Consider the following 20,348-nt stretch of genomic DNA (forward strand, 5'->3'; position numbering starts at 1 on the left):
TACAGCACACAGGGAACTAATTCGTTAGGAACACCAGGGATTCGGGCCCTGTATAGAGCATGGGTCTGTGTGTAACATTGTTTTCTGTTAAAAGGACTCACATCAGTGGGTCTTGCAGCACCACCCTCCCTCTCACAGCCTGAGACATAGAGTCATATACCCCCATCCACTTAAGGTGTGGTTGCAGCCATTTTCCTTCCCACTGTCTGGCTCATGGCAGTGTCTTGGCTTGGCATGCGAGCGGGTCCTGACCAGGCCATGTTCCCGAGGCACTGGGAGAGATCGGAGAGGCAGCAGCTTTAGCAATAACCATGGTACCTTTGGCAGAGCTTCAAGAACAGGCAGCTAAGGTCTCCCAGACAGCGAGGTCAATGGAGGACTCATCAAAAACTATTAAATTTTTAACTTATTCCTTTACATTCCTTGTTTAAATTAGGAAAGACTTTAATGTTAACTATTACCTTATTTCATTATTTTACTACTCATTCTATGAAGTAATGCTTAACTTTTTAACTCTGTGTCTCTTACTATTTTGTACCTAAATTTTTTATACCTAGGTGCTTTAGTACATAAAATGGCACATTACCCACTTTTCACTGTACTCCTGTGCTTTTGAACTTAAGTAAACATGACAATAAAATCTAAATCTAAAAATCACACAACACCAGGTTAACAGTCCAACCTGGTGTTGTGTGATTTTTAACACCCCAGTCCAACACCGGCATCTCCAAATCATAAATAAATCTAAACCTTTGCATATCCCCAGCTCTCCACTCAACCCGTCTACAGTAACCTGCACCTGCCCACCTCTGTCACCCACTTAGCTCATGGCATATGAGGGGACCATGCCAGGTGTGATCACATATTGTCTCGCCAACCACTTGAAGCCAAAATGGTTCTGACTGTGGACAATTCCATCACTCACCCCCACACCCACTTACCGCCACCACCACCAACCACATCACCCTGTTCCCATCCATGCTTTACCATACCCCCCATTATACAGACAGTTGTCTCGTTTTACTACTGTCATGCACCCCCACTCAGCCTGCAGCCGTGAATCCCCATGAATATGATTGTGATTGGCCTTCCAGCAGTAGCACCCCTCCCCCTTTTGTCCCCCATCCACCTTTCCTTTCAGTTTCTGTGGATGGAATTTACTGATATACTCCCTTGAGTGACCAAACCTGGACAACCCAGGATGACAATTGCCTAGACCCCTCACATCTGTACAAACAGTCCCTGTACATATCCCTGACTGTGATAGTCTAAACCCCACAGGCAGAGGAAATCAAACACAGAACATGAAAAGGATCAGATATCTAACTTCAGGCACAGCAGATAAGGGGAAGTGGGTCAAAGCAGAATTGAGGGTGCTGTACTTAAATGAATGCAATGTACACTACAAGGTAAATGTGCTTGTAGCGCGGATTGAAGTAGGCAAGTATGATGTTCTGGGTATTACAGAGATGTGGCTGCAAGAGTATCAGGACTGGGAATTAAATATCCAAGGATACGCGTCCTATTAAAAGGACAGGCAACAGGCAGAAGGGGTGGGGTTGCCCTGTTTTAAGAAATGAAATTAAATCAACAGCAAGAAGCAATATAGGGTTAGAAGTATAGAATTGTGCGGGCAAAGTTGAAGAACCACAGAGGTAAAAAGACCCTGATGGGGTTGTGGACAGGACTTCGAGCAGTGGTCAGGGTGTGGCAGAAAATAAGTCAGGAGATAGAAAAGTTATGCAAGAAAGATCCTATTACAATAATCATGGGAGACTTCAATATAAAGGTGGACTGGAAAAATCAGGGTAACATTGGATCCCAAGAAAGGGAATTCGTGAAATGTCATATGAGATTTTTTTGGAACAGCTTGTGGTAGAGCCCATTAGGGATTTGGTGATAATGAGGCAAACTTGATTAGAGATCTTAAGGTGAAGGAACTGATTGGGGGCAGTGACAACAATATAAATTCACCCTGAGTTTGAGCAGGAGAAGCTGGAATCAGATGTAACAGTATTATCACCGATGCAAATGTGTTGCTGGTCAAAGCACAGCAGGTTAGGCAGCATCTCAGGAATAGAGAATTCGGCAGCATCTCAGGAATAGAGAATTCGGCAGCATCTCAGGAATAGAGAATTCGGCAGCATCTCAGGAATAGAGAATTCCAGCTGTGATCTCCAGCATCTGCAGACCTCATTTTTTACTCGAGTATTATCACCGAGTAAATCTAACTGCAAAGACACGAGGGAGGAGCTGGCCAGAGTTGATTGGAAGTGAAGCCCAGCAGGGAAGTTGGTAGAACAGCATTGGCAGGAGTTTCTGGGGTAATTCGGGGGTTACAGTAGAACTTCAACCCAAAGTAGTAGAAACATACTAAGTGGACAAGGTAACCATGTTGACTAGGGAAGCCAGGGATAGCATAAAAGCAACAGAAAAAGATGACAATATGGTGAAGATTAATGGGAAGCCAGAGGATCGGAAAGCCTTTAGAAATCAACAGAAGACAGCTAACAAAGCAATAGGGGGAGAAGATGGAATATGAAGGTAACCTAGCTAATAATATAAAGAAAGATTGCAGGATATTTTGTTGGACATAAAAAAGCTAAGAGGAAGGCGAAAGTAGACATTGTACTGGAGAAGTAACAGTTAGGAACAAAGAAATAGCGAAGGAACTGGATAGGTACTTTGCACGAGAAGACAGCAGCAGCTTACCAGCAGCAGAACATTAGCTGGGATTCTGCATTCACAATGTAGTTAGAATACCACTATACCATTCCTCCCCTTATAGTATTTACTCTGCTTTGTTTGACTCCTGTAGCCTAAACTTTCTTCTGTTTTAAAGCATGTGATCTTCTGGTCTCGTTCTCTCAGTAAATAAGTGGGATTATGAATTTCTTTTCCCTGCTGAGATGGTAACATATGGCATCAGCAAACGGAGAAGGCTGCTGCATTCCCTTCGGTGATACCAAGATCAAGACATAATTGTGGCTTGTAGCAACTGTTGTTATTTTTACATTTAAAAGTTTTATAAATACTCCATATATGTGTATATATGAAACCCATCCAACAATAAATTCCTTTTGGCTTCAAATGTGAAACTGCAGCAGTTTATATAATGAGTGATAATGCACAAAAAAATCTGAAATCTCCAGTGTAGGAAATACAATCATTATTATCAGCATTCTGCAATATTACATAAATCTCCACCTGCAACAAAGGATACTTTTTGTACTTTTATTTTCACTCATATTACAGCCAAAGTGACTTAGCTCCATTGTAACTCATGGTAAGCTCATATTTAACCTCACTCTTATTCTACCTGATTTTCTACATGCATACATTAGATCAGGGGATTATACTTGCCAATTATTTTAGGTGCTGGCTTTGAAGCCCACCATAGCAGATGGTGAAATTTAATTTCATATAAAGCTAGCCTAATGGTGACCATGCAACAATTGTCAATTACTGTAAAAACCCAACTGGCTCACGGATGCCCTTTAGGGAAGAAATCTGCTGTCTTTACTGGATCTAGCCTACATGTGACTCAAGTTGCACAATAATATCTATTGAGCAATTAGGGATGGGCAATAAATGATGGACTAGCCAGCAATGCACCTGTCCCAGAAATGAATACAAATAAAATAAGCATTTCCAAATGCAATGTAATAAAAATTCAGAGCAATGTAATAAGAATTCAGAGTGTTCACTCACCTCAAAGCACTGGCCTTTATTCAAATATACTTTCAGTTTTATTTTGAATTGTTAACTTTCAGGAGTTGCATCAGCTTTTTTTTATTAAAACAGTTTTGGGTACAGAATGCCATTATATGAAAATTCCATATTTACAGCAAAAATAAATGCCTTGCATATCTTCCGAGAACAGTGGGATACTTTTAGTGTGCTTACATGGGAATGATCCATGGTGGAGAATGTAGTGTAAGGGCATTCTATACATCTAGTCAAATGTCCCACACATATAGTGCTGCTGTGTGCTCCACTTGAAACTGACAGAACAGTTAAGTTCACCTAATATTTCTACCCCAACCAGTAAGAGACTGTCTGAAAGAGTCCTGCAAATGAAGAACTTTCAAAGTTAACAGCAACGGTGGCTATTCATCTCGCGGTGTGTGCTGGCACCTTGTTAATTCTAGTGTGCTCATCTCTTTCCACAATTTTGTGTATTCTTTGGTTTAAATAGTTTCTAAGCAATGGTGTCTGCTTCAAATACCTTACTAAAAAGCACTTTGCGCTTGAACAATGCTTTGTGTAATGAAACTGCTAATCTTTCTCCTTGGAAGTCAATGAAAACTTGTCACTGACTTCCTTAGCAGATGGACTATTCTTTTCAAGTAACCTTACCCACCTTATTAAAGCCATCAGAATAAAAAAAACTCTATTAAATCTCTTCAGCCTTTTTGCGCCAGCAGAAATGGTTTGAATATTTCCTTAATGCTACTGTTTATGATTTCTGGCATTGTCATGGTGAATCCATGCATACAAGGCTTTAATGGCCTTTCTGCAATAGATGTAATATAATTTGTATTGATTTTATTTAAATATGTGGGAAACGAATGGAATTGTCTGACTTTCAAATACATGAAGCTCATGTTTTTAAGTGATTAAATATTCACCTTTTAAGAAGGTGCAAGAATAGTGGAATGGGTCAGGAAGTGTTTTGGGTAAAATTCAGTGCAAGTTTTGAGAATATGATTGTACTCTGAATGGATGAATGTTAGATAATACAGAAACACAAGGAAATTTGTGAGCTGCAGTTCACAAGACATTAAAACTTGAGGTAACTCAAGCGGATAAGGCAGTGTTGTCTCTCCCACCTAGGAATAAGATTGAGGTAACAGAGAAAATACAAGTCAGTGTAACTGAGATAGTGATAAAAGAAATTGCAAAAAATGAAGAAAGCATTGCAAATGTTGATAAAATTGAAGAGTGATTAGTGAGTTGTTTACAATTATAATGCAAGTGGAGGATAAACATCTTGGACTGATTAGGCTAAGTGGCTTGCTTCAATATTTTAATGTAATTTTAACACTAAGTCATTGCCAAGTTTGAAAGTTAATTGAGATTTGAATGTTTGGTTATGTTGCAGGAAATATAAACATTTTCATTAAATAACTCTATTTTTAAATTACCACGGATTCTTACACAAGACGTTATGAAATGCTTGGATTCCATTTTAGAGGAGGTTATGAATGTTATAAATTCTAATATGAAATTGTAATGTCTGAAAGTATAGGAATGGTACACCTGAATTTTGCAATATTTCATGAATCATTCTGTGGGCAAAATGAAACTGATCCAATAAATCAAAATTAGATCAAGGACAGGAAAGTTCAGAACACAAATTATACAAACGTTTTAGTGATGGACTTATTCTGAAATATTGATAACTCAGATACAGTGATTTTAAAAGTACTGTAGCTACAGTATACTGTAATGTTGGTTTTAATACACTGGGACTGAACAATACATACCTGGAAAACTTGTACTTAACTTGAATCAGCTTAATCTCCTTTTACTGTGAAAAAGACCATCTGCATGTTACAGTTGTTTCCTATGTAGGACATTTGATTATAAATATAGAATGCCCTAGCACTATAGTCTTCATTGTAGGACATTCCCATTGTAAATGTATTAAGAATGTCCTTGTGTTTTAGTCTGATTTGCAGGGCACTGTCACTGCAAGTGTAGGCATTTTAAGTATGACAGAGTTTTTTTTTAAACCCAAGGCTATTTTAGTATATTAGGAAACATAGTTTAAGGACTCTTGTGAGACTGACTATTTTCAGACTGCTATTAAGACCTGGTAGAAATTGTACAAATGAGCAACAGATTTTCCAAAGACTAATGTCTGCTCCAGAAACCCTCGCTCAGTAATTGATGGCCAACTGTGCACACTAGAGACAGTGGTCCAAGCAATTACATTATTTGGAACGTGTCTGTACAGGCAGGTCGAGAGATGCACAAAGCTTTGTTATTGGCTTTTTGCCTGAACAGTTGGCCTGATACAGAACACTGGGGTGTTTTTGGATGAGCTCTTGTACGCATGCAAAAAAAATTGGGAATAAGATTTAAGCGCAAGCAGTTTTTGAACGCTGCCATAAAAAGTCCAACTGAAAATCTGCAGCTTGACCATTTTTTTTAATGTTGGGGAGGACAGATTCTAATAATGAGAAAGTTAACGTCTTCTTGTCCATTAGTGAGTGATATTGCAATTCACTAAAAACCAATTTAGTTACAGAATTAGAATAGGGACCCTTGAGTTTGCACTTTATTTAACTCAGGAAGAGAAGGTAAGAGTTTCTCCATACAGTGTGCCAAACAGGATTTCAATTTTCCAGGCCAGGCAAATTTAGCTATTTTAGAATGTTGAACTAGTAACTGTGATAAGAAATGTCAAGTTTCCTTCATTTTTTTCTCAATCACCAGTAAAACACTCATGTGGGTAATGAAACATTTTCAAACAAAGCCTGTTTGAAAGTGGGTGGCACGGTGGCACAGTGGTTAGCACTGCTGCCTCACAGCACCTGAGACCCAAGTTCAATTCCCGACTCAGGCGACTGACTGTGTGGAGTTTGCACGTTCTCCCCGTGTCTGCGTGGGTTTCCTCCGGGTGCTCTGGTTTCCTCCCACAGCCCAAAGATGTGCAGGTCAGGTGAATTGGCCATGCTAAATTGCCTGTAGTGTTAGGTAAAGGGTATGGGTGGGTTGCGCTTCGGTGGGTCGGTGTGGACTTGTTGGGCCGAAGGGCCTGTTTCCACACTGTAAGTAATCTAATCTAATCATGTTAAAGGAAATGCTTTCATTAAAAAGTGAAAGGAGCTTAGGGAAAGAAAGTGGGATCTCAGTCAAAATGAAGTTGGAGAGGCAATTAAAGCACCGCATCCCCCCTGTGCCCACCTTTCCCTAAAGGCATTGAAAGTATTGGTGGACACCACATGATCCCTCTCCAATGATACGTGGGCTTGAATATCACCATGGAAAAGGGACAGGCAGTTGGCAGAGATGTCCCACTCCATGGACTACTGCCTGGACCTGTTTATTGCCAGCCTAGCCTGGCCAGGCCCTGGAGCAGACCCATAAGGAGGTTCTCCGATTTACCCTCTCACCTCTGCGCCTGGTGGCCAAAGGACAGGAACATGGGGCTGAAGTGCAACAAAAATCACAACAGAAGCTTTTTCAAATAATTAAAAGAGGAAGTGGTAACACCCACAACCAATATGCACATGGTCTACAGACTCCACAGCACCGCAAAATAAACTGTTGTGCTGGGAGTATGTGAACCACTGCAATTTACAGTTATAAGGGATTGCTGCTTGCAAAACCCTCCACTCCAAGTTCCTGATGGAAGGATGGAGGAGTCCTGTGTAGACAGACATCCACATCCCCACTGCCCAGCGGCAAGTAAGCATGCTAAAGCATGTCCAGGCAGCAGACATGAGAATCAAGGTGGACGGTATACAGCAGCAGCCTGTATAAGAACTGTTATTTCACCTCCCGAAATAACACACAGCACATATTCAGGAGGCAGCTCAGGTTGTGGGAGGTTCAGGACTTTGGGGCCAACGTGAAATTCCAACCAAACAGGGGAATGTGCAGACGGAATTTCACCACACGCTTGAGCATCCTCCAACTGGTACACAACATCGGGTCCAAGTGCTGCCGTTTTCAGCTGTAGGATAGCATCAGCCATGAACTGGGTGTCCACTGCCACCCTGCTTGCCAATTCCTGCACCAACGTCCAGCCCAGGCCTCTACCACCCAGCATGTCCCCATCGTTGGTCACTCTCACAGCCACAGTCCTCCTTTTCGCCAACCACTCGAACCGGCGATGATGGAGGTATGGATTCTTGAGCAATGGCTCTCTGATGATAGCAACTATGCCTTAATGATGTAGATGATCTTACCCACCTGTAGTGATTATAATGAGCTCAGCCAAGTGGACATTATTGAATCTGAGTTCTCTGATTGGTGCTGTTAACCTGGTCAATCGGGGAGTCTTGGCTGACAATAAAAAAACAGTGTCAAGCATTCTGACATTCTTGAGAGCTGGCTCCGAGGGAACTGGATCAGTATCAAGGACTCTCCATGTGTAAATAAAGGGTGACCTCATAACGGGATACTGGCCTCTGGAGTTATTTCACCATGGAGTCATACAGCATGGCAACAAGCCCTTTGGTCAAACCATTCAATACTGGTCATAATCCTAAACTAAACTAGCCCCACCTGCCTGCTCCTGGCCCATATCACTCCAAACCTTTCCTTTCCATGTACTTACCGAAATGTCTTTTAAACATCCACCATATTCTCAGGAAGTCATTCACCAATACCTTTTGTTAGCTCAATTAGATTTCACCATTTAGCCAGGGTGAAAATTTTTATCCAATCTTAATCAATGGACAGAAAATCTATCCAAGGAGAAAAGCTCCACAATTGGACAATTTACAGTCCATTAACCAGATCTTGCTGGGAAACATCACAGACCATTTTTCTGAATGAACCACCAGACTTGCTTTTTCATTATAGTAGATGCACTATATATCAATGGATAATTCAACTTTGTCTGGTTTCAAGTCCCAACGAAGGGACCCCAGACCCCAGACATTTGTTTCTCTTTCCACATACACTACCAGACCAACTGAGTTCCTCTAGCACTTTCTGTTTTTATTTCAATTTTGTCTATACTTCCCTGTAGAGATCTTGCGTCACAGCTCACTTTTCACATTGAAAGCCCATGGTGAGGGAAGAAATGATGTCATCAGCAAAGGTCGTGTCCATTTTCAATGTCATTGATGATTATAGGTAATGAAGTGCACCCAAGTTTATTTAGTTAACAGGTAATGTAGTTAAATGACACACTCCCATTTGTGATGAACCAACCTGAGAAAGTTGTATCCACAGTTCAAAAGCTTATAAAATATATAATAAAATGTTAACTTCATGGTGCAAACATGATATCATCCACTAACAAAAGGTATTGAATTATGAAAAAGGAAAATGGTACTATAGGGTGGAGTCAGCACAGCTTTGTGAAAGGGAGGTCATGTCTGACAAATCTGTTAGAATGCTTTGAGGAAGTAACAAGCAGGTTAAACAAAACAGAGTCAGTGGATATGATCTATTTGGATTTCCAAAAGGCCTTTGACAAGGTACTGTAAGATAACAGCTCAAGATATTAGGCACAAGGTACTGGCATGGACAGAGGATTTGGCTGACAGGCAGAAAGCATAGAGTGAGGATAATTTTCAAGATGGCAGCCAGGGACTCGTGACTTTCTGCAGGGGTCAGTGTTGAGGCCACAACTATTCACTGGATGCAGATCTGGACAAAGGAACTGAGGACATTGTTGCTAAATTTGCAGACGACACAAAGGTAGGAGGAGGGACAGGTAGTGTTAAGGCAGTGGAGAAGCTGCAGAAGGACTTGGGCAAACTAGGAGGATGGACAAAGAAATGGCAGATGGAACAAAATGTGTACGGTTATGCACTTTGGGAGGAAGAATAGAGGTTTACATTATTTTCTAAATGGGGAACTTCAAGAGACTTGAAGGAAATTCACACATCAAAAGGACTTGGAGTCACGGTTCAGGATTCTCTTAAGCATGTTAGCCTTCATTTCAGGAGCGATAGAATACAAGAGCAGAGATCTACCGCTGAGTCTGTATAACGCTGTGGTCAGACCACATTTGGAATATCATGAGAGGTTTTGATTTCCATATCTAAGAAAAATGTGCTAGCATTGAAGGGTGTCCAGAGGAGGATTACAGGAATGATCTCATAGATGAAGGGTTTGTCAATGAGGAGAGTTTGAGGACTCTGGGCCTTTACTCAATGGAGTTTAACAGGATGGGTGTGAAATCTGGTTGAAACTTACAGAATACTGTGAGGCCTGGATTGAGTGGACGTGGAGAAGGTGTTTCCACTAGTAGGAGAGACCACGACCCAAGAGCACAGCCTCAGAGTAAATGGATGACCTTTTTCAACTGAGAGGAGAATGAATTTCTTCAGCCAAGGGGTGGAACATCTGTGGAACTCATTGCTGTAGAGGCTGTGGAGGCCAAGTCATTGAGTGTATTATGAGTGAGATAGATACAGCAGAAAATGGGGGGAGATACTAAACAAGTATTTTGCATCAGTATTTACTGTGAAAAAGGATATGCAAGATATAGACTGTAGGGAAATAGATGGTGACACCTTGCAAAATGTCCATATTACAGAGGAGGAAGTGCTGGATGTCTTGAAATGCATAAAGGTGGATAAATAAATCCTCAGGACCTGATCAAGTGTACTCTAGAACTCTGTGGGAAGCTAGGAAGTAATTGCTGGGCCCCTTGCTGAGATATTTGTATCATCGATAGTCACAGGTGAGGTGCCTGAAGATTGGAGGTTGGCTAACGTGTTGCCACTGTTTAAGAAGGGTGGTAAGGACAAGCCAGGGAATTATCGACCAGCGAGGCTAATGTTGGAGGGAATCCTGAGAGACAGAATGTACATGTATTTAGAAAGGCAAGGACAGATTAGGGATAGTCAACATGGCTTTGTGCGTGGGAAATCATGTCTCACAAAATTGATTGAGTTTTTTGAGGAAGTAACAAAGAGGATTGATGAGGGCAGAGCGGTGATGTGATCTATATGGACTTTAGTAAGGCGTTCAACAAGGTCTCCCATGGGAGACTGATTAGCAAGTTTAGATCTCACGGAATAAAAGGAGAACTAGCCATGTTGATACAGAACTGGCTCAGAGGTAGAAGACAGAGGGTGGTGGTGAGGGTTGTTTTTCAGACTGGAGGCCTGTGACCAGTGGAGTGGCACAACGATTGGTGCTGGGTCCTCTACTTTTTGCCATTTACATAAATGATTTGGATGCGAGCGCAAGGGGGGCAGTTAGTAAGTTTGTAGATGATACCAAAATTGGAGGTGTAGTTGACAGTGAAGAGGGTTACTTCAGATTACATCAGGATCTGGACCAGATGGGCCAATGGGCTGAGAAGTGGCAGATGGAGTTTAATTCAGAGGTGCTGCATTTTGGAAAAGCAAATCTTAGCAGGACTTATACCCTTAATGGTAAGATCCTAGGGAGTGTGGCTGAACAAAGAGAGTGCAGGTTCATAGCTCCTTGAAAGTGGAGTTGCAGGTAGATAGGATAGTGAAGAAGACGTTTGGTATGCTTTCCTTTATTGGTCAAAGTATCGAGTATAGGAGTTGGGAGGTCATGTTACGGCTGTACAGGTCATTGGTTAGGCCACTGTTGGAATATTGCGTGCAATTCTGGTCTCCTTCCTATCGGAAAGATGTTGTGAAACTTGAAAGGGTTCAGAAAAGATTTACAAGAATGTTGCCAGGGTTGGAGGATCTGAGCTACAGGGAGAGGCTGAACAGGCTGGGCTGTTTTCCCTGCAGCATCGGAGGCTAAGGGGTGACCTTATAGAGGTTTACAAAATTATGAGGGGCATGGATAAGGTAAATTGACAAAGTCTTTTCCCTGGGGTCAGGGAGTCCAGAACTAGAGGATATAGGTTTAGGGTGAGAGGGGAAAGATAGCAAAAAGACCTAAGGGACAACTTTTTCATACAGAGGGTGGTACGTGTATGGAATGAGCTGCCAGAAGAAGTGGGTAAAAATGAGGACTGCAGATGCTGGAAACCCGAGTCTGGATTAGAGTGGTGCTGGAAAAGCTCAGCAGGTCAAGCAACATCCGAGGAGCAGGAAAATCGACGTTTCAGGCATTTCCTGATGAAGGACTTTTTCCCGAAACGTCGATTGTCCTGCTCCTTGGATGCTGCCTGAACTGCTGTGCTTTTCCAGCACCACTCTATGCCAGAGGCTGGTACAATTGCAGTATTTAAGAGGCATCTGGATGGGTCCATGAATAGGAAGGGTTTGGAGGGAAATGGGCCGGGTGCTGGCAGGGGGGACAGGTTGGACCGAAGGGTCTGTTTCCATGTTGTACACCTCCATGACTCTATATTAGGTTCTTGATTGGTAAGGGGTTCGAGGGTTACAGGATGAAGGCAGGAGAATGGGGTTGAAAAACATCTCGGCCATGATTGAACAGTGGAACAGATTCGATGAATAGCCTAATTCTGCTCCTATGTCTTATGGTCTTATGCAGTGCCAATGGTGCTACTCAAAATTAGATTAGATTATTTACAGTGAGGAAACAGGCCCTTTGGCCCAACAAGTCCACACCGACCCGCCAAAGCACAACTATTCCCCTACATTTACCCCTTCACCTAACACTATGGGTAATTTAGTACAGCCAATTCACCTAACCTGCACATTTTTGGACTGTGGGAGGAAACCGGAGCATCCGGAGGAAACCCACGCAGACACAGGGAGAATGTGCAAACTCCACACAGTCAGTCACCTATTAGAGACTGAGCATTCTTGCTATTAAGATGTGTAGGTTAGATGGATTGGCTGTGGGAAATGCAGGGTTGTAGGGTTAGGATGGGGTGGGGTCTAGATGGAATGCTGTTCTGAGGATTAGTGTAACCTCGATGGGCCGATGGCCTGCTTCCATACTGTAAAGATCCTATGATTCTAGGGTTAAGTACTGAATAATTGCATTACATCAATCTTATACATTCATTGTTTTATTGAGGTTTGGGGCTGATTTTGGGCTGGCGATTGGTGGGACAATTGTGAAACACCTCTCATCCAAGAGCAGAAACTTACCATACCTCAGCTCCCAAACTCCTTATAAAATTGCAAGTGGGTTTCCAACTCCGTGACTGACCCGACAGGAAAACCTACACTCTTGCAATATCTAAAGAGAGCAGAAATGCACCTCTTAAAGCAAAGATGTACCTTCTTCAATGAGATTTTACAGTTTTACTGTGAGTATAGGCAATTGCTCAAACATTTCACAGGTGTGGTCCCTTGAGGTCCTGCTTGAAGAGGTTAGCGAGAAAAGAGGAAGAAGTTATCTTTGGACCCCAAGATTGTTGGATCCAAAAGCACCCATGGGAGAGACATGGCTGAGATTATCAACAACAAGAGCATTATCTTAAAAACTAGGATTCAATGCAAGCAGTGCTTTAATGAGCTCTCACGAATAAGAAAGATGTGTAGAGCTCTCTCTTTCTCTCTGTCTCTCCCAACAGTACATGATACCATGAACTTCCAGGTCAAATACTACAATAACCTTTCACCCTCATTACAGCAACCAATATTGAGTATTACATTAGAACTGGAATTAGCATTAGATTATATTGTCACATTTACTGAAGTACAGGAGTACTGAGAAAGGTTCTTTTCAATGTTGCCATTCACAGTATCATCTTAGGTACAAGGTACCCAGGTACAAAATCTTAGGTAAAAAGCAGAAAAATAAAGAAATAAGTTAGAAGTTCAACATTACAGCTCTTTTCAGTATAAGGTAGTAACTAGGAAATAAAATTAAAAATTCCAAATTATAGTCCTTTTTTATCCATGGGCCTACAGTCACAGTTAAATAAGCAGTGAAGCATACACTCCTAAACTTACCTAAAATAACACATACTTCAGAGCTCCAGGTATCAATAATTCAGTATACATGAAAGATTATAGCTTTCAACACAACACCAAGTCAAGTAGTTGCAACACAGTTACTGGAAATGATGGTAATTATGGTTTAGTGAAACATTCAAAGCAATACATTTCTTAATGTTCTTCTATCTTGGGAACTGCTGCTGGGAAATCAGTCAAATCATATCAGCTGCAGTTCATTGTATTTTTCTTTAGTAATCAAGTTCACATAAAAAGGGAATATGGTAGCAAAGTGTTCAATTGGTATAAACTACTGAGTCAGTAAAGTAAAAACAAAGATGTTACCAGAACTCTGGGAATCCATGCAGCAATAGCATAAGGGGTTTGCTCCTTTCCCCAGCAGCAACATAGTGGAACCGTAATCCTGACTCCTAGAAGTTTACAGTAAAAAAGAGAAATTGAGTATTATGACTGTCATCCTTTTCAAAATAACTAGTAGTTTTTAAAAACATATTTTGTATACACATGTGCTGCATTGACTAACTGCACTAGAAACTAGCTACCAAATACTCCAGTGTTATTAGATCAGGCTGAAACCATTATGTAACACAATAAGTAATCTTTACATTCTACACCTATCCATGGGAGTAAATATGCTCATTCCTGATGAAGGACTTTTGTCTGAAACTTCAATTTTCCTGTTCCTCAGATGCTGCCTGACCTGCTGTGCTTTTCCAGCAACACACTCTTGACTCTAATCTCCAGCATCTGCAGAATTCACTCTCACCATGGGAATAAATAGACAGGCCCTTGAGTATATTACAGTTCCCTGAATAAATTAAACATTCAACAAAATAGGAGCCATATGGGGTGAAGTTTAGGAGACAGTTTTAATGTTGTAGGTAATGATACAGAAAGTACTGGTCACTGACCATGAAGAATTAACCTCAGAATGTAGGACTGCAATCAAGTCTAGGCAAAGCAGGTTAGGCTTGACTGTTCTCTTCCCTGAAGAATATTTGTGAACATATTTGGCACTTACAACAATCCACCAGATTTCAGAGACATTTTTCTCCTGCCAACCCATATAGAATATTGTTTGCAAATGTTTATATGAAATTTATAGCAACTAGCATTTATACAGGGCTTTTAGTATAATAGGATGGCTCAAGGCATTTTATAAAAGCATTAAGGAGCAAAATTTGATACTGAAATATATAAAGGGTCAATAAGGGCAATCTCTCCCTTAATCAACATTATATTCCAAGCTGTCTACATCCCCAGGTTCATACAGTCCTTCATTAAAAGGCGTGTTTTTGCCTTTCGTTCCACTAACTCAGGGATACCAACACTCTTTGTAATCCTTACTTTGCTTCTTTTCCAACATCATGTCTTTGTCAAATTTCAATCCTTGGTCACATTTTCCCTTCTTTTCTCCCTCCAGCTCTCCCCCATTACATGTTTAAAGATTTTGACATTTTATTGGCCATGTTTTACAGTTGTGAACCAAAATTTGTTTTCCCATTTCATGTGGAAGTTGTACATTTTAGATTTCTTTCCAGATGGTCCAGTTTCATCATTCGTCAATATTGATTCACTCTGTAGGCACATGACACCACTCTGTTGCTGGTCATTCTGCAGATCGGTCTCTGGATCTATGTCTTTAAAATATCCAGAATGTTAATTGCTGCTTTCAAGTGCGGAGGCGCAGAGGTCTCTTCTGTGGCCACAATTTGTTTCTGTGGCCCCTGTTTGGTTTGTGTAGATCAAATATTGGATGTGGGGCACAGCAGTACTCCCCAAACTTTTTATTTGCCCTGCAAGGATCAATTAGATAAACAGCTGAAGGAAAAAGTTGCAGCTCTATAGAGAACAGGCGGATGAATGGGACTAGCTGAGCTGCTTTTGCAGAGCTCATGATGCACTGAATAACCTCCTATGCTTCTAGTACAGTAATATATTGGCTTCACACATCAATTCCTAATATATTTATTATGTATTTGTTCACATTGCCATCACAAACTTGCTTTACCCTGTAATGGATCCCATTGAAACACAATACAACATGCTGGCAAAGCCTGATAATAACATGGACCTTTCTCTAGTAGTGTGGCTTCCAGACCTGGCATAATAACTGACTTGCACATAGTGAGGGAACACAGGCAGAAGATGAGATCAATTGTCAGAGACTCTGATCCACCAGTCTATCACAGTCTACATGTTGGAGACCATAGCTATAAACTGAAATAACTTATATTACTTCTAGTGACATTAGGGCGTTATTGGAATTTTAGCCCTCAACATTTCCTCCTAACCAAATAGTGTATCCAATTTGTAACCTGAAAATTAATCACCATTGAAATCCTATCATTGTACACAATCTGAACCATTTTTGCAGTTTTAACCAGCAAGAATAGAATATGCAATTCTTTGCAGTTTCCAAACCAAAGTAATTTATTACAATTCAAGTTTTAAAATAGATTTTAATAACATCAGTAAATAAATGAGCAAAAAAAGTGATCTAATTTCAAAAGTCAGGAAAGCATCCATGTTTCAGTAAATCTGCATTTGAAAGAAGCATGGTAACAGGAACATATAGGTGACCCAAATTGCTCTAGATTCTAGCGTTCTCCTCCACATCTCTTCCCCTTTCATCACTTACACCCACATCCTCCCCCCACCCAACTCATTCAGCTAACTTCTTCTTCAATCTTTCAGCTACACCACAGTGTGGGAAGATTACAGAGCTTCCACAGAATCTTTTCTATAATGATATTTTACTAAGAGCTGTGAACAATCCTCAGCAAACTTGAAAACACCAAGGTCCTTAATGTTGGGCATATTTTTCCTTCTCGCCTATTTCTGTCTTTCTATTTGAGGAAAGACATTCTGGCTATTGAGGGAGTGCAGCATCGGTTCAAGAGGTCAATTCCTGGAATGGCGGGATTACCTTACACTGAAAGACTGGAGCGACTGGGCTTGTATACCCTTGAGTTTAGAAGACTGAGAGGGGATCTAAATGAGACATATAAGATTATGAAAGGATTGGACACTCTGGCAGCAGGAAACATGTTTCCGCTGATGGATGAGTGCTGAACCAGAGGACACAGCTTAAAAATACGGGGTAGACCATTTAGGACAGAGATGAGGAGAAACTTCTTCACCCAGAGAGTGGTGGCTGTGTGGAATGCTGTGCCCCAGAGGGCAGTGGAGGCCCAGTCTCTGGATTCATTTAAGAAAGAGTTGGATAGAGCTCTCAAAGATAGTGGAATCAAGGGTTATGGAGATAAGGCAGGAAGAGGATACTAATTAGGAATGATCAGCCATGATCATATTGAATGGCGGTGCAGACTCGAAGGGCTGAATGGCCTACTCCTGCACCTATTGTCTATTGTCTATTGTCTATTCTCTAACATTCTCATCTTCATGTATTTCAAATATTCTCTTTCATCTTCAGCTTGCTTGTTATTTCTGTGTTCTGTTATTGTTTTCTTATGAGGGCCTCTGTCTCTGGGCCAGTTGGGAGTTACAAAGATCCCCGTTATTCAGGTTACCCATTATTTACCCATTTGCCCCTCCCCAGCTACACCTTGCTCACACTTTCCCTGCTTTCAAAACCATCATTTCAATAAAAGAAACTACCTCAAAGCTACCGATCTCATCAATTGTGCTTTGTCTCCAATCCTCTCCTGTACATCTCTGGATTCAGCCAGGGAATTATTTAGCTCAGTTGCAGATTGTTATTTTTACAAAGCAGTGAGATACCAACAGCCTGGGTTCAGTTCCCATCAGCAGTTGAGGCTACCCTGAAGGTTTCTCTTTCTCAACCTCTTCCCTTACCCTCAGGTCCAATCACCACCAGTCACTTCTCTCTCTAATGAGAGAAGTCCGTATGGTCTGGTAAGACTATGGCAACAACTTGAGTCATCCTGGAGATTAACTCCCTCTGGATCATTAAATTCCCCCTCCATCATTAAGGATGTGTCATCCATACATTCTCAGCACCATTTCTGAAGTGTGCTTTGCTTCAAAGTACCCTTAGGTAAAAACAATGACTGCAGATGCTGGAAACTAGATTCTGGATCAGTGGTGCTGGAAGAGCACAGCAGTTCAGGCAGCATCCAACGAGCAGCGAAATCGACATTTCGGGCAAAAGCCCTTCATCAGGATGAAGGGCTTTTGCCCAAAACGCAGTTCAAAGTACCCTTGCTGACAAGGGAACTCAAATTTCACAGTATTTCTTGTTGCAGAATGCTATGACATATGGTAGCACTGAAGCTAGAATTAACAGAAAGAGGACTCGAAATGGACAGGAAGAATAGGTCACCTGAAATAACCTATGGAAAGCAATTAGTTTTGAGAGAAACAGAAGGCAAAGATAATAGCAGTTTATAACAGATGGATTCATCCACTTGATGTCAAAAAATGCTATTTATTATCAGCAGAAATCCATACACATGTAGGAAATCTTGCAGCTGAAGACAGAAGAACAGCAATAGATCACAGATCTTTCAATCTGCTCAACAATTTTCTAACCTTGTGTATGATTGGTGTTGTATATTCCAATGTGTGTAAGTAGTATAAATAAAATCCAGTTAATGAGCTCAAAACTACATTCAAGGAAAAGGTGCTGAAATGTTCATTATAACGTTACTTCATAACAAAAAATGGATTAAAAGACTAATATGACGCCCAGTATTAAATTATTCACATGGTCTCAAGGTATTTTCCTAATTCTACACTTAAAGTGATGAGAAATGAGATGGCACAAATAACTGTCTGCATCTTTTAAGCTAATCACAAGATTTTTACAATACTGACTGTTAGCTGTGGCGTGAGAGAATGTGAATTAATCTGAATTAATCTGAAACCCAACGGCTAAACAAAACAATGTTTCAGACCGTTTTGTTTCAGAAAAAAACTACGAATGGCCACTGTACCTCTAACCATTTGACCTTTTAAACAGCTGAGACCACAAAATAAATCCGATTTCGAAGAACTGTGCGCTGCAGCAACTCATTTAATTTTGATAAGGCACAATCACGCTTTACTCATCTTCTTCACCAAACTGTTAAAGATTCCATTAAAATATATGACTGGCAGGGGAAAACAAAATCTACCATCAGAATCAGTAGCTTCAAACTGTAATTGGCCAGCCTTTTTCTGCTCACTCGAAATGCCATTTTTATAAACAACTGTAAATATTTATATCAAAATCTTTAGCTTTTTTTCTTCAGGCAGAGTTCCCCAACATTACTTTAAGGAAAAAAGGGGAAGAAAATAAATTTGGGTCCAAAGATCCTTACAACTATTCCAATGTGGTGCCCACATGAGATTTGCGTGCTTTGAAGCACTTTTGTAATTACTATTCCAATAACGTGCTAGTCAAGGCATAGTTAGGGGTGACCTACACTGAGAGAACGTGTCTGACAGGTAAAAACCTCTTTACTTTCTGATAAAACCTGATACAGTTTCTAAGTTCGATGAACGTGGCTCTGGTGGGGGGTGGAAATGCGCGGACAGCCACGGTGGACTTACAGTGAATAGATAGATATCAAAACGATGCACATCAGAATCTGAGCTCTGCAACCATTAGTCAATGAATGGAGGGGAGCGCGCTTCTGAGGCGCTGTGCCGCGTCTCGCTGAGGAGCTGTCCCCTAATTTCAGCACTTTGTCCACACGCTGGCAACTATCGCGGCAAAATGGGAGAAATGTTAATGTGGCGCAAAGACTGCAGTGCATTGGTTACATAGTTCAGGAAAAAACTGAAGCGATCCAGCCATTTCGAGACACTGTAGTTTTATTTTGGTTGATGTGCATTTATATATATTAAAAAAATACGATTTGTTTTCATTTCAAGGTCTGATGTTTACAAGCGTTCCATAACATTTCAGTCCCACCCCAGAGTAAATATTAAAACACCATTCACAGGCCTCCCGCTGAGCGACCGGGGTACAGGAATAAGCCGTGAGGGGGGTGGGGGTAATGATCAGAATGCATGCAAAAATAAAAATAATTTGTGAAGAGCAGCCTGTCACTAAACCCCCCAAACTGCGTGCAGTGCTCCCTGTGCTGACTTACCTTAATCCGCACATAGCAGTGTGTGCCCAGGGACGTGTCATTTAGACAGGCGGGCAGCGTCTCACGGACTGTCCACTGGAAGGTCTCTGCCGGCTTCCTGATGATGTGCCATAAAACTTTGAGCGAGACCAGGCAGGCACAGAGCCCGCAGAAACTGTACGCCAGAGCCCAGAGGAGCGATCTCACCAGGAGTCGAGTTGTGAGCATCAGGAAGTCGCACAGCGGGCTCACCATAGTCCCACTGGGAATGAATGAGGGAGCTGGGTGACCCGCAGCAGCCTTCACCTGCTCCAGAGCCAAGGAAGAGCCCCTTAAACTGAAGTCATGGAAACCACTGGAGATCGCAACGTCAAGCATTGCGCCTACGTAAAGCGCACTGTTTTTACAAATAGATGTGGCAGATTTCATTGGCCGCATCAGTGCCTGCCATCGGAAGCAGCTCCCTCTCTCTCCCTCTCTCTCTCACTCACTCATCCCCTCCACCCCCCTCACAAGCCACACACCGTGAGCCCCACAGCCGGAGAAATCTCCAGCTGCTCCGGTGCTGGTACCGGACCCCGACCAGAGACAGTGCAGCACAATGGCAGCCGAGTGAAATAGTGCATTCAAGAGGACAGGGGTCACATTGTGCTCAAAAGTAGCCTGGCTCGCAGTTGATGCACGACTACCCCCCCCGCCCCGACCCACACACACAGGCGAAAGAAAAAAAAACAAGCCTTCATTCAGGAAAGACGATCAAACCCCAAAACCTCAAAATCACAGCACTTGCTGCTAGAGCAAG

At 41.6% G+C, this 20,348-nt stretch overlaps 1 protein-coding gene across 1 annotated transcript in view; it reads right to left on the reverse strand.

Moving 5' to 3' along the window:
• ephx4 (epoxide hydrolase 4) overlaps positions 1-19,924 on the reverse strand; it is a 76,188-nt gene extending 56,264 nt beyond the window's left edge. Inside the window, exons 1-2 of the mRNA XM_060829602.1 lie at positions 19,568-19,924; positions 13,830-13,915 (exon numbers count right to left, since the gene is read on the reverse strand). Coding sequence (XP_060685585.1) covers positions 13,830-13,915; positions 19,568-19,924 — 443 coding nt within the window. The remainder of the gene's footprint in view (positions 1-13,829; positions 13,916-19,567) is intronic.
• Between the last annotated feature and the right edge of the window lie 424 nt (positions 19,925-20,348).

The sequence above is a fragment of the Hemiscyllium ocellatum genome, chromosome 9, assembly GCF_020745735.1.
Source record: "Hemiscyllium ocellatum isolate sHemOce1 chromosome 9, sHemOce1.pat.X.cur, whole genome shotgun sequence".
Classification (NCBI taxonomy): Eukaryota; Metazoa; Chordata; class Chondrichthyes; order Orectolobiformes; family Hemiscylliidae; genus Hemiscyllium; species Hemiscyllium ocellatum.